The 25,933-nt window shown below is 39.5% G+C and overlaps 1 protein-coding gene across 1 annotated transcript in view; it reads left to right on the top strand.

Moving 5' to 3' along the window:
- Positions 1-769: 769 nt before the first annotated feature.
- The window catches only part of crocc2 (ciliary rootlet coiled-coil, rootletin family member 2), a 60,509-nt gene continuing 35,345 nt past the window's right edge, over positions 770-25,933 (top strand). Inside the window, exons 1-9 of the mRNA XM_041792008.1 lie at positions 770-884; positions 2,690-2,843; positions 2,978-3,093; positions 19,522-19,692; positions 19,768-19,851; positions 21,472-21,575; positions 22,649-22,793; positions 23,239-23,345; positions 23,922-24,128. Of these exons, the coding sequence (XP_041647942.1) occupies positions 828-884; positions 2,690-2,843; positions 2,978-3,093; positions 19,522-19,692; positions 19,768-19,851; positions 21,472-21,575; positions 22,649-22,793; positions 23,239-23,345; positions 23,922-24,128 (1,145 nt within the window). The 5' untranslated portion in view covers positions 770-827. The remainder of the gene's footprint in view (positions 885-2,689; positions 2,844-2,977; positions 3,094-19,521; positions 19,693-19,767; positions 19,852-21,471; positions 21,576-22,648; positions 22,794-23,238; positions 23,346-23,921; positions 24,129-25,933) is intronic.

Here is a 25,933-nt window from a genome sequence, read left to right on the forward strand (position 1 = left end):
ACAAACCAGCAGAAAACCTAATTAGGTCTAAACTGACATTTGAAACAAAAGTAAAAACTAAATGAACCGAATCTTACAGACATGACCCTGATCTGTGTCTAACAACCACTTATAAATCAGTAAAACATTATAAAGGCATCTGCAGCTTCTTACTTGAGCATTCATTCAGATAAAAATGCTGCGGCTGTGGCTTTGGCAAATAAAAGGTGTTTGTGGTTCATAAAATCTTTACAGAAATAGTTAAGAGCTCATGTTTTGACAGTAATGACTAGGATTAGTATTATTATCGGTTGTATATCAAGTGTTTGGATCTGGGAGAGGATTTTTAATAAAATGCGTTCTTAAATATCCTCCCTGAAACACTGGAGCTCTCCTTCCTTCAGTGTCTGAATGTTTAGTAACCCTGAATGATTATTAACCCATCGGAATCCAGGCGTCCGTCCTGCCATGGGAACACCCAAGCCAGCATTCTGTTTCTATGGCAACCTCCCGGAAGTGAGTGGTTACTATGGGATTAGGGCTCTACTTTACTGCAGTCGCTTTTAACGTTTCTTTGCTTTGAAACTCATATGTATTTTCTTTTTATTACTTTCTGTAGCTTTCTTGAAATATTGAGCCGTTAAACACGACCTTTATTTGTGTATTACACATCTTATAGCCTTCTAACTTTTTACTTTTTAACTCAATCTGTGAAATTTTATTCGAAGCTTTATTAGCTTACTAAATAATAGCATGCTAGCGCTACGTTCCTTTCTCGTGCTATGCCACTTTTAACGGTTTGACACTCCTCGTTAGCTTACATTTTGTTAAAGCTTTCCCTTTCTGCAATGACTTCTCAACGGGACCAAGGTTCATCCTCTCCTAGACTAGAAGCTGTGATTCAGGTTGGTAACAAAACACCTGTTGCACTGTTAGTATCTTAAATAATGAATGAATATTCAAAATAACCTGCTACCAAACACGTGAAATAAATGTAGTTTAGTCGACAAAATGCTGCAAATTTATCAGTTTAGAACAATAAAATGGTCGTAGTCCAAATACTAACACAGAAGGGTACAGTCATTTATTTATTATGCTTAAGGATCATTTAAGTGTACTTTAATTCCGCTGTATTTTTTCATGGGAAAATACAGTTTGATTTCATCATCTTTACTTCATTTATCTTGTTGATAATGTTACTGCAAACAATTTTTTACAGATCATATAAGATATAAATAATGCTGTAGAAAAAAAAGGCTTCAAACAATGTAAAAAAATGAGCAGATAGATAGATACTTTATAAATCCAGGAGGAATTCAAGGTATCCAGTAGCAATTTTTATTTACCAAATCATAATTTGGACAAATTTCTACACAGAAGTGAAACCTTACCAAATTAAAATTATTGCCTACTTAAATCTAAAATTAAAACCATTTCATAACCAAAAGTTAAATAGAAAAATTAAAGACAGAAAAATTAAAGGCCTTTAAAAAAGACAAGAGTACCTTGCTGCAGACAAGATGGCCGAGTTAAATCCGATCCATACCGGAAGTCTCAACCAGAAGTCCGTACGTCTAAGGTTAGGCTTAGGCATTAAAACCTAAGTGGTTAGCTTCAGGGTAAGGCAGCAGGGAAGGTGATATATTTAAAGTCCAGCACCAAGGGTTAAGCTTAGGCGCGAAAAAGACTGACAAACACTGGCAGCTGAGTCCAACACAAAGAAGAACTTCCTCTTGGGACTTCCGGCATGGATTGGATGTATAGCAACGCCCATGCCGGCCATCTTGACTGCAGTTGGGTCCCTCTCTAAAAAGAACACAGATTCACCTATATTCAATTTGAGCAAAACTACGTCATAGCTTTAAAAGAACAAAAACTGTGCAAGAAGTTATAGCAAATCACAGCAGTGTTTTATAGAAAAAATAAGGTTTGAATATGAACATGCTTTTGCATTGATAGTATGGTTAAAAGATGTGCAAATAATGCAAGAATTCTCACTAGACATGATCAAAAGAAAAAATATGCAAGGATTGGCAGATTTAATATGAGGGTAGATTAGATTATTTAAGATAGGTTAGTTGTAGAGGTGTGCATATGAAGTGAGGCATACAGTTTTTGAGTTACAGTGAAGAGATTAATTACTTGCAGCATATGAGTATAGTAAATAGATTAAATTAATAATAAGTACGGTAAACAGAAATAGTACGTGCAAATATGCATATGAGTTGAGGCATTTTATTGCAGAGATTTAAGTTACAGTTAATTAGTGATTACATGTGGATGGGGAGGTTGTTAAATACAGTAAAATGTAGTAAGAGACAGTGTAGGATATTTTACGTTACGCAGGGCTAAGGTGCTAGACTAGTTAAATGAAAGTTCTATTTTCTGGCACTCTGTGACTGAAGAGTGGTCATCAGGGTTACTCTGTGACTGTTGAGTGTCATCAGAGTATTTGGAATAAAAAAATGCTCTGCATTATCTGTTTCTTTCTTGCCTGGCCATGATAATGAGAATGTGTTAATACATTATGTGTGATTATATAAGCAACAACTGTTCTTATACATTATTATTAGCATAGAGTAAGTTCATCCTCCAGCTCATACTTTGGTGTACTTATGTGTTGCAATATGTCCTGGAAGTCTGATCCTAATTAGTTAGGCCCTTTTTTGCTCGGCTTTGTAATGCATCAGTGTCACTCTTATAATGATAGAAGCTGGAGGAGTCCCTGGTTCATTCTGATGGCAGCTCAGGAGAGAGGAGTCTGACCCTGCGAGGTGATGGACAGGAGTCTAGTGTCACTCCTATGCCATACCCCAGCCACATCCGTCAGATCATCACCCGCAACTTGACGGAGCCTCCAGCTGGTAGGAAAGCTTGAATACAAATGCTCAGAAAAGCAGGCAGTTAAAACAATACACCTTGCTAGATAGTTAGACCATCATATTCCAGGTCATAAGACATGACACGTCTGTATGCATGATCTGTTTCTGCATCCCAGGTGAGAGCACTGAGCTCAGCGAGGTCAAGGAGAGCGGGGCCCAGAGGGAGCAGCTGTCCTCGACCCAGATGAACCATGACCAGCTGCCAGTCAAACAGACCAGTCTCACTGACAGGGTAGGAGTGATGGGGCAGCAACACATTCTTAAGTCAAAGCCAAAGTGTGGAGCATGGCTGACACTTTTAGGACTTGTGTAAGCTTAATATTCTTCTTAATATTCTTGCAATTCATATGTAAAAACAGTAATTCATTACTTTTTATTACATTTTGAAATTACAATAGTTTGCATTCAAACTGTTCTTGTATCATCTTAGATTTTTCTACTGTCTTATACTAAAGGGTAATTGACTTCCTGTGTCTGAATACAGCCTTGCTTTTGTAGGCAGATCAAAGAGTTTAACATGAACTTAACTACAGAAAAAGGAACTTGTTATGGATTAAAACGGAAATAAGGGCGAAGTAAAAGGGTAAATTTTGATAACACAATGTGCAGAGGCTTTTTGACTCATCCACTAAGCTGTGAGTTTTTAAAGGTGAGATGAGACATTAAGGAGCACACAGTGAATCATGGCGTTAATTGCAGTAAAAAACATTAGTACACTTATTGTGGACCTTAATTTTGCGATGAATGAGATTAATCTTGACGGCCCTGTCAATAACAGAAGGACCAAACTAAGAGCGAAGGCCTTACTTATACTGGATGATTTCAAGCCAATTCTGGCCAGATTTTCAGAGTTCTATGCCTGACTTTGAAGTCTGGCATACAAGTCATCATTTATCATACAGTGGGCGACACAACAGTTGACCACATCCTGATCTGGTACTCCCAACAAGTCAGATGGATTTCTTACATTTTTCAATCTTTGAGGCTAATATTTTAATAAATCATAATTCTGTGACACTGTGTCTTCAGTATCATACTTCATTTTTTTCTGAAGTTGAACAGTAAAACTAAAGAGATGTAGTCATGTCCTTGAAAATAAGAGTATTGTTAAGCTTGCAGATGTGCGTCAAAAAAATTGCCCCCATTATTTCCTATGAACAAACCTACACCAGTGGCAGCCATGGATGCGCCTCACTGCAACATTTAAGGCCACTGCTCTATTCCTGATGCCACCAGCCGTGGCTGGCGGAGTGTTATCCTGATAGAACATCTGTTTTGTCCATCTTGACTGCCGTAGTAGCAGCTCTGTACAAGAGCACAGAAAAAGAATTTAGCCCCATCTTTTGTTCACCCCAGCAGTGGCTGGTGGGGAGTTTGACCATTGATGCACTACTGTCAGTGTGTGTCAAATGACGCGACTCACTGGTCCAGCGTCGGTGCGTTTTGGGCATTAGCTTTACTTTGCAAAATTCCAAACTGATCTACTGATTTTGTATATGGTGGCATCTACCAATTCTTTAAGGTTTTTTTAGGCACCTGTCTGGCTATATTGTAACAGATATCAAGACCAAGATTCTCATCATTGCGCACATCTAGAGCCTGCTCAAACCCAATTGGCCAGTACTATCTGTAGTTCAAATCAAACACCAAACCCGTGCAGAAACTAAAATCTTAACCCATGCCTACTACTCTATGCATACATCATATCGTATATGTATATCTACATAATATAACACAATGATGACCGACACTTCATCCCAAAAAATGTTTTTCAGTGAGCATTTACTATGTCCCTACTTAGCAGTGTTTCCAAATTGAGTCTGTATTTGCAGACCTTGATTTCAATGTAAGATGTTAATACAGCTCTTAAAAAAGTTGGAGCATGTAACACTGAAGATGGTAAATTTGTGCTGTTTAGTTTGAAGATGAGATCAAGAAGGTTAACCACACTAGAGCATTGACTGCAAAAAGCTGCATGCGTTTGAAATGGAATATGGTTACCATAAACATCAGTGCACCACAGCTCTTTCCAGCAGGGAAAGCCTTTTGGGGCAAAACAAACAAACAGTGCAGGGAGGTTGAAACAGCTTGTATGTACTGTGATGAAAACAGGCAGGGATAGGGTTGGAATATTCGTGTGCAGAATCACAAGACATTGATTTAACCTGGAAAACATACACATTTTAACTTGTGCATTTTTGTGTAGGATCACAGTTTACATTTGACAGTGTATGCTGTGTAAGCATGCATTGTGTATATATGTGAGTGAGTGTGGATGCCTGCGTGTGTGTTTGTGTTTGTTAGTGTAAATAAGAGCAGGAGAAGGCTGTTTCATAAAGGGCCTCCTTGTGGTCTGTGCAGGTAGACTCAGACCCCCTGTGCTCATGAAGACCGGCGTCTCCCTTCATAGCCCCCCATGGCTGCCCCTCCATGTAGCGGCTGATGTTTTTTGGGGAAAATTATGAAGGTCACCAGCTTCTCCCTTGAGACCTGTGAAGAAAAAGCTCATTTTTCATGGTGTACAAAGCAGCCATTTGTGATAACACTGCCCTCCTTCTGCTGCTCTGGTCTAATGAACTCCCACTGCTTACTTTACTCTTGGTACTTATTTTAAACCCAGGGCTATAAATATAACTTAATTAGCTTGGGAGATATATATAGCATATTTATTTTGTTGATATTTTTAGATGTGTGAAAAGGCTCTAAACAGAAAAACATAATTAAGTGCTGGTGATATGTCATGCTCACTCCTTTGCGGAAGTGGTATGTGTACCATTTTTTCAAATATCAGTGACATTTTAACTGTCAATGAGGCTGATTGTGCTATCACCAAAATCTCACAACTTGCAGGGCTGAAAACTTCTGTTGTGACTCATTTCTTGTTTTTCCTTGCAAAATTACATTATTGATGGGCACCTCTGCTGTGATTTGATGTTTATTAAGATTGATGCTGATCAGGTTCCTTGAGTCAGTTTAACTGCCTTGGCTGTGGCATCAGTGAGAAACTTCATGGCAATAGTTTTATCTGTATGAGGCTGTCTTTCGCATCATTTATTGTTATAGGGATAATATTACACCATTTCCTATATTTAACTACTCTTAGTTAAAAGTTTAGGCTAATGTCCAGCTAGCCATTTTCTTTCGTTCATCTGGGGCCAGGCTGCATTGGCAGCAGGCTAAGCAAGTCAGCCTAGATATCTCTCTCCCCAGTGAAATTTTCCAGCTCTTCCGGGGGGATTCTGAGGCATTCCCAGGACAGATGGGATAAATATAATCCCTCCAACCAGTTCTGGGTCTAGCCTGGGGTCTCCTCCCAGTTGGATGAGCCCAGAAGACCTCGACAGGGAGGCGACCAGGAGACATCCTGATCAGATGCCTGGTTCAGGTAAATATTCACCATCAAATTTAACATTGCAAAGCAAATGTTGGCCATAGTCCATGTCTGTCATCAAGTAGGTCCACTCTGCAAAGCCTCAAGCTGATCTGCTGGTTCCCAGCCAAGAATGACTGGACCAATCAGCATCATTTAAGGAGAAAGAGGTGGTAGCTACGGGCATAGTTTGGCTGAAGGGACTGCAAACGTATTACCTGAAGAGAGGAGATTAGTGGCCATTGATGGGATTAGCATGGATGTAGCTACAGGAGCCATTTATTAGAACCGTGAAAGATTTCTGTGTTAAAGAAGAGCAAAGAACAGCACGGAATGCTTTTCTTGGTTAAAAAGATGTTTGTGCTCTACCTTCCAAATGTATACAAATACAGAAAAAGCTTTTCTTCATACTCCGCATTCATTTTGTCCATTTCTCTGCAAATTCTCTTGAAGCTTTACCTTAGTTGGGCCGTGAGAGGTCAGTAATAGTTAACAGAAATATCGTTCAATTGAAATAATGTCTTAAAAAAATCATAAAAAACTTGATTATGTGTTGATATTTTTAGAACTACAGTGGAACCATGACATCATAAAAAACATCCAGAGGACTTAACTTACATGTCACCTCTCTGTCATTTATTTTGTCAGATGTACAGAACTGATGTCATGTTTTAAGTGGTAAGAGACAAACAGGAAAGAAGATATAGCTGACTTTGCAGATGCCCCATGAAACAAATGATAGTGGTTTTGTAATTGTACTTTGGGTCAACACAAATGCTTAGTAATGTTATTGTCTCTGAAAATTAAGCACTCACTTTAAAATTCTCTTTATATGAAATAAGTATTTGTAGTTACATTTGAATCTCGTGGTTATAGTAGGTTTTGGTGGGCCCCAGATGATTTTTAGGCTCAGCTTGGGCAGTGGCGTAGTGAAGTTTGGGAAAGGCCTCTCTTGTGGATTAACTATTTTAACATTTGATTTAGTGTAACAGATGTGTGTAAAGATGTGGGCAGTTATAGTTTAAAATGCACAGATTTTATTTTGTATGTAAAGGTAGCTTAAATAAGTCTTAACCCGATGATTTCCATTCATAGTCACAGACTTTTAAGTAGATTACAGTTAATAGAGCTTCCTGGTTGATAAGATTAGGACTCTAAGGTGTCACTTCTTTATTTGTTCCTTATAAACACAAATATGTTGATTGGTAAATCTAAAGGCACTTTTAATATTCCCTTGAGCAGTGATTTTCAGACTTTTTCAATCAAGAAAATCAGGTCAAAGTCTCAAAGCACACCATATTCATGTCCTTGCAAAATAACCTTTTTAGCATGTGTCGCAACATGTCCTAACTGCATGCAACTGGATTGAGGGCCAGCTACAAGAGATTCCTTTCATGATATCCTGACAGCATGTGAGTGCTGAAGTGCTATGCAGCTAATGGTGCAAGGTTTTTTGCCTATCACCTTGTTCTTGTTTTCCCTTCTGTAGCTCATATTGAGATGGACAAGTAACAAGGAAAGAGGTAGCACAGAGGATAACACCAACATCAGGAGTGTCCTACAAAAGGATATTTTTAAATTTTCTTCCACTTCCTCACTCACAGGACTTGTTAGCTTGTTTTACAAAGTGGAGAGTGTGATGCATGAATATTCTCCATATCCATTCATGAAATGTTATGGTCTAACTTGTGCTAACATGGAGACAAAATGATGTGGCTCAAAGCCATTGGAGGCTAGTCAATACAAGGCACTACAACAGTCAATGTACAGGGCAGAGAGAAACTAATCTTATAAAGCAGATGGATACGCCCGTTTCCTTGTTTCTCACTGGCGAATCCATCTCACAAGCTCCCATCTGAACCGTTTGGGCCCGGTTAGAAAGTGACAGGACCAATCAGCATCGAGGGGCAGTACTTTCAGGTGCGGCAGAATCATGACATAAGCAGGCAGCAAGAAAAGCCCAGTTTGAATTATGGCGGAAGACATTAGCGTGGATGCTGCTAGGGCATGTTTTATTAGATCTTTACAACATTTCTTTGTTAAAAGAAGAACAAAGAACAGCAGTGAGTTATTTTCTTTTCAAAAACGACAAAAGTCGTGTACTGACATGTTATGCAGCTCTCCATGAGTTTACTTGTCCGTAGCGGCTTTGTCATGTGTTTTGTTGCTCTGATTGGCCTGTAAAGATGTGACAGATAGAACATTCATCCAATCACCCCCCGATTTTTTTTCAAAGGCTCTGCTATTTCCCAAACACTGTCTGTGAAACAAATTCATCTGGCGTGCTAGGCTAGAGAGAAGCATATTTAACAGACAACAAATGGATATTTAACATGTAATGCTTCATGATCCAAAGTGATGTCTAACCCTTGCATACAGTTATTTATTTTATTTATTTTTTTAAATATATTTAACCAGGAAAAAGCCTAATTGAGATCAAGATTCTCATTTACAAGAGTGTCCTGGCTAAGACAGGCAGCAGCACAGTCAAACACAAAGTTAGGGCATGGGTAACCTTAAGTGTTGTATAGTTGTAGTTATAAAGTATGCCTATACAAGTTCCCAAGGCACACCTAGACTTGCCCCAAGGCATGCTAGTGTGCCTCGGCACACAATTTGAGAACCACTGCCATTGAGCATGAAAATAGATTAGAACAGTGATTCCCAACCTGTGGGCCAAAGTGGGCCACCAAATCATTTCCAAAATAGTCTGATTTTTGTTGGGGGGGGCGGTGTAATTATATAAAAATGAAAATATACAGAATAGTGTTTTAAATGTTAAAACTCAGTTGTGTTTAAAAGGATATTAAAAATGTTCAAATATTCTTTTCATTATTTTGTTTTGTTTTTCCTTCAAGTATTAGACATGACAAGCAAATGAGAGATAGGAACTTTTGTTGTTATCTAGAGGTTATTTTGTGGACAGCTCCTTGAAAACTGTAATACTGAAGGCGTTGCAACATGTTACAGATGCTGTGTTAGCGACTGTGAAGCTTTCAACATGTTTCTCCTGTATTCAGTTCAGTCCTTTATGTTCAATCTTCAATTAAAAAAAAGTGCTCTGAGAATGCATTATATGGCCTCCATATTTATGGGGTCGGAGGTGGGCCGCGAAAATTTTTGAGACTTAAAAGTGGGCCCTGAGTTGGAAAAGGTTGGGAACCACTGGATTAGAATGTTATAAACTGTATAGCAAAAATGAGGCTTTAAATGACACAGCTGTTACTACTGCCCATATACTCAAACATGTCTGTTATATAGGGATGGATGTTAAAATATTTATCCATTAGATGGTATGGTCTCACATAGACTTTCACATCTCTTACACTGCAACTGACATTGAGCTCTACGTAACACTGGCTATACAGTTAAGGGTGGTATTGCAACATTTGGTTTGTAGTTTATAGAAAAGAAATACAGACAAAATGAGCACAGAGTACAACAGAAGGCTGTGTTATAGATCAGCCTTAAGAGTTTCTGTCAATAAGTTTGAAGCATTTTCTCAGTTAGGCAGCTGATCGCCCATTTTTCTGGTCATATTGTAAGCTAAGATATCCACATATATCCTTAAATGTCCACTATTCCACCAAAGCACTTTGTTTTTTACTTTGAAACACTGTTGCCCCCTTCAGAGTCATTAAGATGAAACTAAATATGATACCAGCAGTTTGTCAGTGAAATCTATCTGATGACTATACTGTCAGAATGGCAGCTGAAGCAGACCCCCTCTAAATGTGTGACAGCTGAAAAACATACCTAGTTATCTCAAATCTCCTTTTTTTCCAGCAAACCTTCAGCCTCGTTGACCTGACGGAGCACTATTAACGCAACACTGGTGAAGTCACACCTGGACTCTGAAAGCTTTCCTCTGTTTCTCTGTTAAGTCACTCATGTTGATCTCTGCTGACCCCAGAAAATTGCACCTGAACCTGGATAAACCTTGACCCAGTTTGTGAGTTACACAGCCTCAAGAGGTTGGAGAGCATATTGGGGTGAATTCTGAACCCTCTATGTTGCTTTTGGAGGCCAGCCAGTGTGCATTTTCTCAGACATAGACATCCATATTCCACTGCCTGAACACTTATGGCTGCACAATACCGCAGTGTGGCAGTGGGTTGGATAAAGATAACTCTTGCTGAATGATTTCTGACACCAACTGCCATTCACCCGTGCCCTCTGAAATCTCCAATCCCCTGGGTCTTTCTGATAAATATAGCTAAAGCAGATAAAGTCTGTCTTTAAGGATTGTGTTACTGTCCCCTTTCACCCTGCTACCCCCCCTCTGTTTCTAGTTTGTTTTTCCTTCTGGCACAAACCCATTCATTTAGGCTGCAGTTTGAATGGAACGCTGCCAAAAACTCTCAGATATCACGAAATTGTAAAAATTAATTGCCATCCCTGGAGAAAATCTGCCTTAAAGTCAGACCCAGCGCTGAATTTCTGATGAAAGTATTCCATTAAAACATTTCAACTTTTGACATTCAGCTACTCGTGTTACCTGACTTTAAAGTCAAACACTAAGCACACTTTTCACTTCTTTTTTATGTGTCAATATTGTGTAATCAGAAGTGAAGTCTTGAACTAGCTCAGCAGTAGGGCTGGGCAATATATTGAGTTTTCAAGATGTGTGGGTATGTTTTCAGACAAAATAATGGGTAAGATAATGTAATTTATACTGATATAGTTTATGCTGTCTTCTGACTTCATCAGGCCACTAATGAGTGCAATGTTTGATGAACTGTATTGGAAAGAATGGATGCTAGAAGAAAGAAGTTAGAAAGTTGTCCAGTTCAAATAATACTGATACCTGTTTGATAAGATGGCAACGAAAATAGAAGTCCTAGACATGCATTTATGGATCATTTTTTGGTTTTAGTGATCAAAAATTTCGGGTTCACTCCTGCCACTGTCTAACCTTGCAAAGCAGATGGATACACCCGTTTCCTTTTTTTTTTTACTGGCAAATCCATCTTGCAAAGCTCCCGTCTGAACCATTTGGGCCCAGTTAGAAAGTGACAGGACCAATCAGTGATGAGGGGCAGTACTTTCAGGCGCGGCAGAGTCATGACGTATGCAAGCAGCAACAAGAGACTTGTGCAGTTATGGCGGAAGAGTTTAGCGTGGATGCTGCTAAAGTGCCAGTTTTATCAGAACTTGATGACATTTCTTCATTAAAAGAAGAACAAAGAACAGCAGCGTTTTTGTTTTCTTTACAAAAACGACAAAAGTTGTGTACTGACATGTCTATAGTCGCCATGTTTCGCGTTATTTCTCGGTAGCTTCGCACGCGCACCTATGTCACGTGTTTTGTTGCTCTGATTGGCCCGTAAAGATGTGACAGACAGAATGTTCATCCAATCACACTCTGAGTTTTTTCAAATCCTCTGCCCTTTCCCCAAACATTTAGTATTGAAGGTTTTCCAGATGGATGTGTGAACAAATCCATCTGGCATGTCAGGTTAGCCACTGTCCTAATTTCACAAAAAATGTTGGCGACATTAGGAAAACTGGGTGGAGTTGGGGAGTAGCAAAGGAAAGCCTTATGCCTTGCTACTTCAACCCAGTTTAACAAACGTTGCCAACATATCTGTGCAACTTAGACAGTGCTTCACACAACATTCAACACAGGTGCGTGCTTTGCAATGAACCTGCAAAGAGGATCAAAGACCAGCAGTGCTCACACTGCTAACGATAGCTACATTCTGTAAACCACCTCCTAAAAATCTTTTCTCTAACTGCGGCCGTGATCAGGCTTTTGGATAGAATAAAGTGTGATTTTGGCTGTTTTCTTGGTGTATTCTTAGCTTTATAGTCAACTAAATGCAGTTGTGATTTGTGTTTTTTTGGAGGTGAAATCAAAATGTATAATTTTGGTAGTGTGAGATCATTTGTTATTTCTCTAAAGAATAAAGAATCGGGATTTAAAAATCACCATTCAACTGAAAGATATAAAGGTTTGATTTTTGGTCCCTATCGCCCAGCCCTACTAAGCAGAGTGTGCAGGCTTTGTGCTGCATTGTCCTTGTCTGTGTTATTGTGTTAAGTACTGCAAGGACGACCGCATGCTTGTGAGTACACAGCATGTATTATTAGTTTGGCTTTATTTACACAGATCACTTGTATCCCTGAGTGCCATCACGCAGCAGCTGTCCATGTAACCACTCCATGGTAACATACACATACACTGCAGCTCCCCCTCCTCACTTCCATTCCCCATGTTTGTTATCCCACATTGTGTAATTACCGCCAGTGATGATACATAAACAGCTTTCACAATCAGCTGGGGCTGTTTCACGGAGTCAGCACTCAGGGGGTAATGTGAGGGGAAGGGGAGCGGGTATGTTGTTGAAGTAGGATAATACGATTTTTTGGGCAGCTTGGGGGCGATGGACATCCGCTCCAGCTGTGTTTAGGAATCTGACAGATAGTGCACTCCATTAATTCCCTTTATTAAGCCTCTGGGCCCAGGCCAAGCCAGGGAAAACGGTTGCAGCTGTAACCCTTCACATGCTGGCTGGACTGCACACTTACGGACAGATTTCACAGAGGGATGAGAACAGAAAGGAAGAATGAGGGCTGTGCTTTGAAACTACTTCTGTGTAGATAAACAAGTATACAAAGCTAGTGTTAAAAAGTGAAGAAGAGGAATATGTTAAGGAGTGCATAATGATTTTAAAAGCATTCACAAAACTCAGCTGAAACCTCAGATAAACTATTGAGCTCTCCAAATGTTGTGGCATTAGGTCAGTGAGAGAAAATTGTAATCATAACTTGGTAACTGTAATGGATTGGAGTTTGATCTACCACATGAACAAGGCAGTAAGTTTTGGCCTCGACACCAAAGCTTTCACAAGGGCCTTGAAAATGATTCTCTTGTTGCTTGTTGGCAGATGAATCAAAGCAAGATTATCCCTTGATGTTGTTTGAAATATTTATCAAAAGAGACAATGCAAGGAGTGGCACAAATCATAAATATCAAGAAATATAAAAGCCTAATTCAAAGCACATTTTAAGAGACTCAAAAAATCTTTTACTTTGGAAACATAAGCATGGTTCAAGAAACAAATACTTCAGAATGAAAAAAGAAAAGGAACCATATGGAGGCATAAAACATACCATGACAAAAAGGCTGTTGTATAAATTGCATCGTGAACATTATTGCAAAATGGCTGTAGATGACCTCAAAGAGATGGGCTTCATTGGGATCAGGCTCAGCCCATTTTAGGGGGCCACAGAGGCTCCATGAGAGTGATTGTACGCCGAGGCAGATCGTAAATAGCGAGGGGTGTTCAGTGAGCACACTTCTGGGCCCCCAGTAAGCCCTGTAAGCCCCTGAGTTAGGGCAGATGGAGGACTGGGATTACTCGCCTCTCTTTGGCCTTTTTACAGTCACCAGTGATGGCTGTGTTGGGGAGAACAATGACTTCAAGCTCACTTGGGGATGAGGGTGATGAGATGAAATGATGCAAGCAGAGCACTGGAGTGCATGGTGGTTTAGGGGAGCTCAGTGAAGGTGGGGGTCTCCTCTACGGACTGTTTTGGCGCCCTCTTGGGAGCTTCCCGCACAGAGCATGGCTAATCCATAGCAGCCCCTGGCCTCCGGCTTTACAGCTGACTGGGGAGAAACAATAAAAATTGCGTCCCCTCCATAGAGTGTGGAGCAAGGCTGAGGTGCTGGCAAGACGCCTACATACTGCAGTTATTTATAAAAACGTGAAAGTAACCCTCCTCATCCAGGCAGGGCGGGGACTCGTAGCAGTCACTTTGGATACCTGGTCACTGAGTGCACAGCAAAGTTGGAGGGTGTAGTTATCAGCTGTGAATGTTGTTGAGACAGCTAAGCTATATTTTACCTTCACAAGAGGAAATTGTAACATGAAGTAAAAAGAGTCCAAAACAGAGCACAGGTATCACACAGAGCTGATAATGTAAAGAGGAGGACATAAAAATGAATGCTGAATTTGTGGGAAAGCACAAGAAAGCAAAATAGGATGGATGTTATGGGGGTCATCTGCAGCACTGCAGCACTGTTCTGGTTTTTAAGTTGGTCAGTGTATGACTAAGTCTGTAGAAAAATGGAATATATACTTAAATCTAAGAGATTACGAAAGCCATTATATTTGTAAGTTCAAATAAAAATCTAGCTTGACTTGAATTTTCAGACTCAGACATACCGTAAGGCACACTACTAAGTTATCCAATGATCAAACAGAACATTAAAATTAGAAGTACATTAAACAGAAAGACAATTTAATCCTCAAAATGTACAATGATTTCGAGTCAAGATATCAATATTAATATTAGTAATAGGTATTCATATAGGGCTGCATGGCTGTGTAGGGGTTAGCACAGTTGCCTACAGCAAGACGGTCCCTGGTTTGCTTCTCGGTCAGGGCTTTTGTGTGCGGACTTTGCATCTTCTCCCCATGAATGCAGGGTTCTAATCGGGTACTCCCACCACCAAAGACATGCTCATCAGGTTAACTGATCACTCTAAATCGTGCGTAGGTGTGAATGTGGGAGTGCCTGGTTGTCTGTCTCTATATGTCAGCTCTGTGATTGACTGGTGACCAATGCCTCTTGCCCAGTGACAGCTGGGATAGGCTCCAGCCCCCAACAGGATAAGCAGTATAGAAGAGGGATGAATAGATATTCATGTATAAGTGAATTCTGCAAATCAAAGGCAAAACTGTCCTACAAATTTTATTCAAATTCCTTGGTTCTATCAGCTCTTTCTCAGGTTGTGAAAAAATGAGCAAATTTGAGAAGTGTAATTGAAATCTCTGCCAATAATATAATACAATAATATAATACAGTATAATATGCCAATAATAATATGATTTTCAAATAACTTAGGCTGATCATATCTGATCTTAAGAACTCATAAATGAAAAAGGGTCTAAATATATTCCAAGACAATCTGGCTGCAGATCGTACATCTCTGATGGCCACTCTCACAGACTTTCATCTGAGACGCCATCTATTTCAGAACGGTAGTACAGTAATTTGCCAGTACAGTGTTTACAATTTTTTATTAAAAATTCCACTTTATTCATAAACAAAGTCTGGCTGCTGCATTCATAGGATAACCATGTTGCAAGCATTATAGACTAGGCAACATTTCATAGCTAAAACAGAAAAAGATCAGAGGTCCAATCCGTGATTAAATTATGTATAGTTCTATTTCAGAAGTAGTTACATGAACGGTGTTCATAGCTACATTAGCTCCATTATAAATGTTACTACATAAGCCACTGTAGCTAGATTAGCTAAAGCAATGTGAACTTTAGCAAATGTAGCTAAAGCTAATTTAGCTACATAGAGAACATACCTACATACAGTCATGGACAAAAGTATTGGCACTCCTGGAATTTTTCCAGAAAATACACAATTTCTCCCAGAAATTGTTGCAATTACAAATGTTTTTGGTATTTTTTATGTCTCTTTGTCAGCAGTGGGGTTCCCCTCGGTCTCCTGCCATAGCGCTTCATCTCATTCAGATGACAACGTATGGTCGGAGCTGACACTTATGCACCCTAAGTCTGCAGGACAGCCTGAATTTGTGTGGAAGTTGACTGAGGATGATTATCCACCATTCCAACTATCCTGCATTGCATTCTTTTGTAGGTTTTCTCTTCTATCCACATTCAGGGAGATTAGCCACAGTTCCATGGGTTATAAACTTCTTGATTATATTACGCACAGTGGACAAAGGAATCTCAAGATCTCTGGAGATGGTTTTGAAACCTTGAGATTGTTTATATTTTTCCACAATTTTGCTTCGTAAGTCCTCAGACAATTCTGGGCTCTTCTTTCTCTTCTCCATGCTTGGTGTGACACACACAGGCACACAACAAAAAGGTTGAGTCAACTATTAGACATTCTAACTGGCTTCAGGTGTGATTTCTATATTGCCAGCACCTGTTACTGCCACAGGTGAGTTTAAATGAGCATCACATGCTTGAAATAAAATTATTTACCCACAGTTTTAAAAGGGTGCCAACAATTTTGTCCGGCCCATTTTTAGAGTTTTGTGTAAAATTATGTCAGTTTTGTCTTTTTTCTTTGGATTTTTTGTGTTGTTCCAATGCACATGAAGGAAATAAACATGTTTATACCAAAAACATTTGTAATTGCAAAAGTTTCTGGGAGAAATAGTGTATTTTCTGGAAAAATTCCAGGGGTCCCAATACTTTCGTCCATGACTGTAGCTTATTAAGCTGTTTGGTGAGCTTAGCTTTTGTTACATTAGCTATGTCGCTTTGTTTTGTACAGAGCTACGTTATCTATGTAGCGTACACCACCAATGGAGCTACGTGAGCCACGCTTGCTACGTTAGAATGTTTTCGAAGAGGATAAGCTTTTTTTTCCTGTAAGCAGACTGTTTACTTGGCTTTATTCTATATTTTGTAATCAGGTTTTGCAGGTCAGATTTTTAACTTTTAACTTTTGGTATCCTAACCATTAGCTTAACCCTTACCCTAACTCTAAATGGTTTTATTTCACAAAGTTTTTGTGTGTATTACTGTTCTCAAAGAGACAGCACCTCACATGAATGCTTGGCGAGAGAGGCTGTAAGAGATGAACGGTCTGCAGCCAGACCTCTCTCAATACATTCAGCATCATTTGAAGTTATGCTGTCGAAGGCAATGAAGACTTCCATCTTACCTTTCTTCAGCTGTGGAAAGTTCCAGTTGTACAGGCCCCAATGGGAACTAAACAGCTGTACTACACAGTCAGTCTGTCTTAAGTCTTATATATACAGTTTGTAAATTCCACCACTAGGTAGATCTCCATTAAAATTTAAATAAAAATTATGATATGATATGATAAAAGAAGTAAAAATGGACTCTAGTCAAGATAATGGGGGAAACAGACCTGAGGAAGTAAACATGTTGGCAACATGTTTAAGAAATAAGAGAGAGAATTCTACATTCTGTATCTTTAAATCACACATGGCATTAGCATAACTTGCAGTACTTGTTTTGAAATTTAAAGAATTTTTGGCTTTTGGTTTTACTTTGATAGGATGGCTGAAGAAGGACAAGAAATACTAGGAGAAAGAGTGACAAAGACATGTACTGAACAGTGCCAGGATAGGGATGCAATCCTGTGACCAGTGTGTTAAGGACTATTGCCTCTGCACTGTATACGGGTGCCTGCTCTACCAACTGAGCTAATCCAGTACCCTATATTCAAGACATTTGAATTTGTAAGATGAACAAGTAATGCAGAACAGCAGCTGACCTAACAGCCTATTGGACCCAAAATCATTACCTTATTATAGAAGTGTAACACTCTTTTTATGACAGTTAATTCATCCTCGTCTTGTGCTTTTACACAAAAAGAAATAAGGGTGCATCACCAAGTGTTATACACTAAGACCAAACCAGGTAAAAATCACTGCCTTTGTGTTTGTGATGGTCTCCTTATAGGGTTCAAGCTAGTTTTGGTATATTTGAATGAGTGACACGGATGCACTACTGTATCCTCAGTTTATACAGCCTTGGATTTCTCTACATGGCCTCCAAATTCAGATCATGCTCATCTGCTGTCATAAATCTCATGTGCTACAGCCCTCTGTTCAAGGTGTATTTATGAACTACATGCTTGTTAGTAAGTCAGTGTTATTGCTCATGCTGAGCCAAAATAGTTGAAAAGATGCATAATCACTAATTCTTCACACACAGCTGTTTCCAGGAGTCCCTTTAAACACAGCTGCTGCAGTTTTGAGTGTTTCAAACACTCCGCCCATGCTGTTCCTCCCTTCTCAGTCCCTAAAGCTGTCACCTCAACAACGGGCAGTAAAAGAAACTTTTGTGCTCACCATGTCCTCTGAGAAAAACTCCAAAAACATGGGGCCAAGTGCCTGATGGCTGTTTGTGTAGTTTGTGGTATAAAAATCTGAAAGGGGCATTTGAAAATGTGTTAATAATGGTGGCAAAGTGGCCGAGCTCAGTGTTGAACAGTGAGACTATTGTCTTGGCTCTCTTGGAGCCTGCTGGAGAGATTAAGCACCCAGAGAAGAGATGAGGTACAGAAGAGAGGTGGGAGGGAGGGATTGGGTCGCAGGGTTGATTTGAAGGGCTTGGATGGTGGTTTGGAGGGAGGGGGCTTCCATGCTCACGCTCTCTTCCTCTCCTTTTAAATGAGAAGTCGGCAAGGGCAGCTGGAGGCACGCAGAGTGTTGTAGTGCTCTGGGGCCATGTGGTTTGTATTAGTGAGGACAGGGTGTCTGGCACCAGGATGGAGAGTGGGTGGTGCAGAGGGAGTTTAGGTTGTGTGAGGTTGAGAGGTTACAGGACATTTGGATTTCAGATATGGGAGAGCATACGAGATTCCACAATGAGAAGGACTAGTGTTTGTGTGTATATTTGTTTTTAGATCCACTTGACAGACGTGGCAATCATGCATTAAAACAGTAAACAAACATGATGTATTTGGACATTCCATTGATGGAAATTATTGCCCCTCACAACGTCTTTATGTCTGGCCAATGTTTGTTCAACCCTTACACTGAATTGGTAGTCATGGTCTCTAGATTGGCAAGTCAATCAAAGGGTTGACAATTAGCCTATACCCTATTTGTTCAGTATGGAAACACACTATACATGTACTGTAGACTATCTCATCAGAACCATTGAATCAAGTGATGATAGTAATTACCAATCAAGAGTGCTCCATCGTAAGATGTTCTTCTTGGCATGGACATGCATTTGTGTAAAACCTCAAAAATGCATTGAGCAAAGCTCCCATGCATTAACTTTATTTGTTCTTAAACTGAACCCACAATGAACTGTTGAAAACTGCTAAATGACTCAACAGAATACAAACATATCCTTTATCCCAAACATTAATCATTGGTACATCCAGATAGTTAGGATGGGAAAGACTGTTACTGGCTGGTTTAGCTGGGTTGGCTGTTTTTAAAAAGAAAGCTAGAATTTAAGAGTATCTAACTGATGTAATGCCAATGCCACTTCCACTAGGACACATAAACATGTTCTGCCTCAGTTGAAGAGAGAAAGAGAGAGCCTTCACCATAAACATATCAAACAACCTTTCTCTACATTTTCACAGCCAGCTGTGATGTATGTTTATAAAGATTAGAAACTAGGTGCCCTTACACAAGCAATTAAACATAATACAAAAAATAGTTAATATAAGTCTAGACTGCAGGGAGATATAAAAAAACAATCAATCAGTGCAGAGTACATATTAACTATGTATCATGATGTAAAATAGTCTGTCATAGTGTCCCACTTACTGAAGCTGATCTGTCTCCATCAGCTGGATCAGATCCTGACACTACAGTCATCAATGGACTCAGACAAGGACAGTCTGTCACCAGGATCCCTACAAACCCTGCAGAGCAAGGAGAGAGCTTATAGGCAAAAACTGCAGGTCTACCAGGAGGCCCAGCAGAGACAAGCACAACTTGTACAGAAGCTTCAAACTAAGGTGATTAAGATTGATCGCCACTGTTCATAAAAAAAAAAAAAAAGTAAGTGCTTAACCGCCTATGTTTAATACAAGGTTCTTCAGTACAAGAAGAGGTGTGGGGAACTAGAGGAGCAGGTGCTGGAGAAGACATCAGAGTCTGAGAAGATGAGACTGGTGGTAAGTATGCATTGTGGCTTCCATTTCAAAAGCAAGTACTGGTTTTGGTCTAAAATTTGAGCACTATTGGCCAGTGCACTCTAAAAACCCAACAAGACAGAAACATTTTCAAGTGACATTGCCTTTTTTGTATTACTGAAACCCTCATTATGCTTCCTCCCCATTTTTTAGTATATTTTTATATAGAGGTAATGTGCCGCAGACACATTCACATTATCCAGTAATCTTTACTACTTTCAAGGTCTTTCAGAAAAAATGGGAAAATCTGTTAGATGGCGCTTTCTTCACTATCATTACCATGTAGGAAATATTACATGAAGAAAGGCACTTTATTTCTCTTTAATAGAGTTGATTGATGCCAATGCACATGAAAATTCACCTTATTGAGTCATTTATTGTTGACATTAAATTGGGGCGATGATTTTCAAATATTTGAATAGTTTTCTATTCATACAAATTCACAGTTCTTATGCAACAACAGTATTATCTCGTCTTAAAAATATATTTGTTCCATTGTTTTTACCAGCATTTGGTTACTTCTTCCAGACTGTAGTTGTAGTGCATCTAGTGACTCTGGTAGTTTTTGCCAACTACCATTAAATTAAAAAGGAAGATGAAAGAATTGGTGATAAAACTATAGTGTTGAAGACTATAATGGTGCCAAGGAACTGATTTAAATCTCTCAACTTAAAGTACATCTATTGTACTCTCTTACTACTATAATTGGCAGTTTGTCTGTCTGTCTCAATATGCACGCCACACTGTTGCTCCAGTTGTCCTTGACACCTCTGAAAGGTTTCTTGGGTGTACTGGATTGAAACTGGTGCCATAAAAAAAATCATAAATATGTACAGAGTTTGCCCCCTCCCTATTACGCCACTACCCTTGTATAACACAAACACACACTCTGCCACAATGCGGAAGAGAAGGCATTCACCCTCAAACACACTTTTTAAAAGACGGCACATGCTGCAGGTGTGGGCAGTAATGGTCGAAATCCAGTGGGAGGGAGCTGGGTTAAGAAAAGAGTCACATGCAGGGCTCTACTTTTAAGTAACTGATCTATTAAAACATTTTTTGCGCAGTATTTTTAAGTAATATAGATTGTATCCCAAGTTAAATTGTTGCAGTGCAACGTTGGTGCAATGTCATGCTATTTCTGTAAACTCTGGTAATTCCTGATATGTTAGCATCAAACTAATGCACTCAGTTGTACATTTAGTTCGTCAATGAAAAAAAGGAAAATCATCATTAGTTCCTTTTGTATAGTTATTGTCCTCAATATGAAAATCCCTACTTATCAGACATGAGAACTATGTGGTGTAGGTAGTCCTTTTTGTACATATTTTGAACCACACCATTTATGCAGGGTATGTAATATTTCTTTCAAAGTAAAATAATCATGCATAACTGAAAAGTAAAACATGGATGTTTTATGTTGTGAATAAACATTGGGCTTACTTGTTAGATGCTTTCAATTCATCCAAATGTGAATTTTGTAGATTTACACTGTAATTATGTTGATTTAAAAACATTAGGTAACCGCTCACTTACCCCTGCTACTATTTACTGAATATTTCACTAGATGCCAGCATTAAGGTTGTTGTTGTGTGTGTTCAGCTGCAGGCCCACCAAGAGTCAGCCCAGCGTCAGCTGCGAAACGAGCAGGATCTTAATGAGGCTCTCCAGAATAAATCTGCTCAGCTGGAAGAGGAGCGGAAAAGGTGAGGAATGGTATTGTATGATGCAGAGTGGGAACCTTTTTTGTTTGTTTGAGGGTTTTTCTACGAAAAGTGCAGAAAATTAAGTATCCAGACACCATAAAAGCCACAACAAAGTGGAGTTACTTTTTGACCCAATGTTGTAAATTTGTGGAGGAGCCTGTTTCAAATTTTCCCATGTTTTTACTTTTTAAACTTCTTTTTTTTAGAAACAGAAATCAAGCACAAATATCTCTGAAAAGTTGAGCCACAGAAATATTCCCAGCACTTCTGTGAGATGCCCCACTGTTTTTCCTGCCCCTGTCACAGGGAGATGGCAGAACATGCCCTCGGCAAATAATCTCAGCATCCAATTTGTCAAAGAAAATTAGCAGGACTCTGCTGGCTTTGTTTTCCAAATCATTTTAATGATGTTTTATATAAACTGGGGCCAAGTTTTGCAGCTAAGGCCAAGTTTTAATGCCCCATGATTCATAGAGCAATGAAACTCCATTTGAAGTGCCCATGGTAGAATCTTTGCCAAAACCTGATAATTTTAATAAAATATTACTTTATGCTACCAAGCTCATTCCTCTAAAACACTTTGTGATGTAAGTGTAATGTAGGGATCAAGTTTACAACTATGACATGCATGTTTTTGCTTATAACTTGGATTACTCAATCCCTCTTTCCATATGGCTCAGTTCCCTTTAACACAGCATCCCCACATACACACAAACATGGTTTTGGCTTCCTGACAGACAGATAACCAAACATAAAGATGTGGCTTGTTTTACCGTAACACCGTGTGTGTGTGTTTAGTGTGAGGATGATGTAAACATTTTTGTAAATGACACTATGAGCTGATCTGTTGGAAATTAAATCTAAGTTGACACAGGCGCTGTAAAACTGTCGCACATGTTCACGCTGTAAGTGTGGCTGGCAAGAGTGGTTCTACAGGATACAAATGTAACAGAAATGTTATGAATGACAGCGTTTAGGTGCTGTTAAAGAGTTGTGCTTTGCTTTCATGACTGTTGTTTGTCAGGATAGGGAGAAAAAAATTATCCTTCAGTGAATACTCCTTGTAATTTCAGGTGTGCCAGCCTTAGCCAAGTCAACTCTCTACTACGGGAGCAGCTTGATCAAGCCGGAACCGTCAACATTGGACTGACAGAGAGCTTGTGGAAGGCTCGTGAGGACATTGATTTGTGTGATGACCGTCTACGCAGGGAGCAGGAGGTGAGAATAACCACACAAATAAAGTGCCCAAGTCAAAAGAGAAACACTGAAAGCTCGAGTTTATTCCCTTCTGCATAGGGGTTGTGCAATTAAACTCCCATTGAGTTCACATGGGGTAGGAATTCCATTCATAGCCAGTTTTGTCAATTCACTCTCATTCCCTGTTCGTTTCATTGCTATGATTTTTGAGTTGTTGTTTCCTGTGAAAACATTCCAACTGCTGAGGGGGAGGAAAATTCTGTGCAAACAATCCAGCGTTCGTGCTGCAAATGGGCTACATCTGTTGATTCAGGGAAATCCAATTATTTGTATGTGTGCCAGTTTGAGTCCAGGAGTTCTAGTATTACATATGTTTGGAATTACAATAAAATCCAAGGTGTCATCATTTGTTGTAAGCAAGCCTCACCATCAAGCCTCTACTCTTCTATCCGCTTGTTGTCTGCAGACGTGTGCTTCCCGGCTCTGTCGTGAACAAGCTCGTGTCAGAGCTCTGTGGCGCCAAGCCGCTTCCCTGCGGAGCACTTTCACCCAGCTAAGGACTTTCACTGACAGGTGAGTGTGGCGCTCTGCCAGAAGCCCTCCAGCAACTCAGAAATCCACAAGAACCCCTGCCTTTCTTGTGTCTTATACTCACGACAGCTACCACAATCCATCTCTCTCAGCCAAGGATCAAAGTGGAGCAGGTCAACAGGGTCACCAGTCCCCCACTCATTGTTTCCCCACTGGGGGGACTGATGGCTTAAGGTGTCGAGCCTCACTGTTGAAATCATCAATCAGGACTAAGCTTGAGCCCTATAAGATGTGGCTTCTATCATGTTTAACCACAACAAGAACAACTGAAGTGTAATTTGCTTTAATAATGATTGCTCAGCTCATAGACAGCTGTGATCATGTCACAAGCTGTACGGTAATTTAAACTGATGACACTTCAAAGACAGCCCTAATGCTGGGGTTTAACCACAACAGACAGCCACCATTTTCAAATATAAACAGACAGTTTTTTAATTACAGTAATGGCTCACAACTGTACAACAAAACAGCACGTTATGTTTTTTTACAATTTCGAATCTTAGACTGTATGTCTTGAGCCATCCTGTATGTCTTGTCCTATGTTAATCTAATCAACAGGGCTCTGTCTGATATGCGTGGGGAGTGTGTCGATGCCAGCAGGCAGCTGCAGGTTGCCTGCATGAATTTAGAGGCCAGGGTGACACAGGAGAGTGCCTCTAGTGGTGTAGGGATGTCTGCGCTGGAGAGGCAGCTGAAGGAGAAGCTTAAAGAGGCTATGCAGCTTCAAGGTCGTTGGGATGCAGAGAAAGTGGAACTTAAGTCAAGGTAAAGTCATAATTACATCTACATTGGTCTGTGCAGCACAAAGTGAGGAGTGATCTTTTTCAGTCTAAATGACCTAAAAAGTAAAAATATATCAATAGCTGTAATTTCTCCCTCTTAAAAAAGTAGATGTCTATGTTTTCCAACACAAAAAAAGGGTTGATGGCACAGTTTTGACTTTTAAGTTTCTCCACCGGGACACACAAGACCAACAAACTACCTGGCAGCAGTCTGGTTTCTCACTTTAATAGTTTTAATTCCTCTCATATTCATTGCTTTTACCATCTGCAAACACTATCCAGTATGTAAGGCAAGTCCCTGCTCCGTTTTTTAAGATTGATTTTTGGGCTTTTTATGCCTCTATTTGAGAGATAAGACAGTAGAAAGAGTCACAATTTTAGGGCAAGAGAGAGAGAGAGTGGGAAAACACTTAGATCCAAAGCCTTCCCATTTCAAGGACTACAAACTTTATGCATGCCACTTAAACTACCAGCTAGGTCGCTGGTGCTGTAACGTTCTGCTTTAAAATGAGATATGTAAATTGAAACATTATTGTACTTTTTTTTTTAGAATAATTTAATACTCCATATTTTTCAAAGATTACTAGGTCCTTTCTATTAAACACTCAACATATATTTCTTTTTTTTGTCAGTTTTTTACATTTATAAAGAAGAACATATATGAGCATAAATAGTAATAAAGGGAATAACTAGTGGGGTCAGCTTGAGTTAAAGTAATTATCACAGATCCAGTATAAAGTCCATCAATGTTCAGAGTCCTACAAAGGTACAAAGGTGTTCTCATTCTGGGTCCATTTTACCCATTTGTCAGCAAAGGCAGTTCCTTTTAGTCTGAGTGAGAGGGTCATCTTTTCACTGTTGTATATTTTGGTTTGGTCCATCTGTTCCTTGAGGTTTGGGTGCTCAGGTTTATACCATTTCCTTATAAACATTTTTTACAAGCCAGGAGCTGTTTCTTTAACAAATACCAGTCTTTTAGCTTAAAGAAAGTCACATCGGTCTCATCATTTAGAATTCTATAAGCTAAAATCTTTTTCAGAGCTAAGCCAATTTTTACTTAGATTGTTTGAATTTTTTGGACACGTCCAAAAGATATGAAAATGGTTGGTGTCAACATGTATGCATTGCCTTCAGCATGGATGTGTTTTAGATAGTTCAACTTATCTCTTGAGACAGATACATATTAGTTCATGAATATGAACTCAAAAACTGAAAATTAAAGTAAATGAGTAAGATTTTAAACATCCTGTAAGATGCATTCAGTCTGTGTCGATTTTGATGCCATCTGTTGACAAAGTAGTGCCTTATATCTCTTTAGGATCTTACCCTGAACACAAACATGAAATTGCTAAGGTGAAATCTAATTTCTCTTTCTTTAGACTAGCAAACCTTTAAGTTTAAAGAGAGGGCTGTTTCAGCAGTGCATTTTTTATCTAACCTTTCAAAGCTGATGTATTGGCCAGATTCCATGTCTGTCATCAGGAGTTTCCATCTTTCAAAGCTCCAATCTGAAATGATTATGCCATGTCTGAAAACGGACTTGGCCAATCATTTGAGGAGACGGGGTGGTAGCTGGTAGCGATGGCTTCCACCACTGCAGCGATGAGCTTGGATGTAACTATAGTACAGAGGCAGTTTTATCAGTACTGGACCACATTTCTCTACTAAAGAACCACCCTGAAAGCTTTTCATGCATGAAAGATGTTTGCTCTTCTCCAGAACTGCTCCGGCTTGATTTTTCGGTAGATACAGGCAGGGTATGGTTGTATTGCAAGCTGATAGCATTTA

Source organism: Cheilinus undulatus, linkage group 7 (assembly GCF_018320785.1).
Source record: "Cheilinus undulatus linkage group 7, ASM1832078v1, whole genome shotgun sequence".
NCBI classification, from domain to species: domain Eukaryota; kingdom Metazoa; phylum Chordata; class Actinopteri; order Labriformes; family Labridae; genus Cheilinus; species Cheilinus undulatus.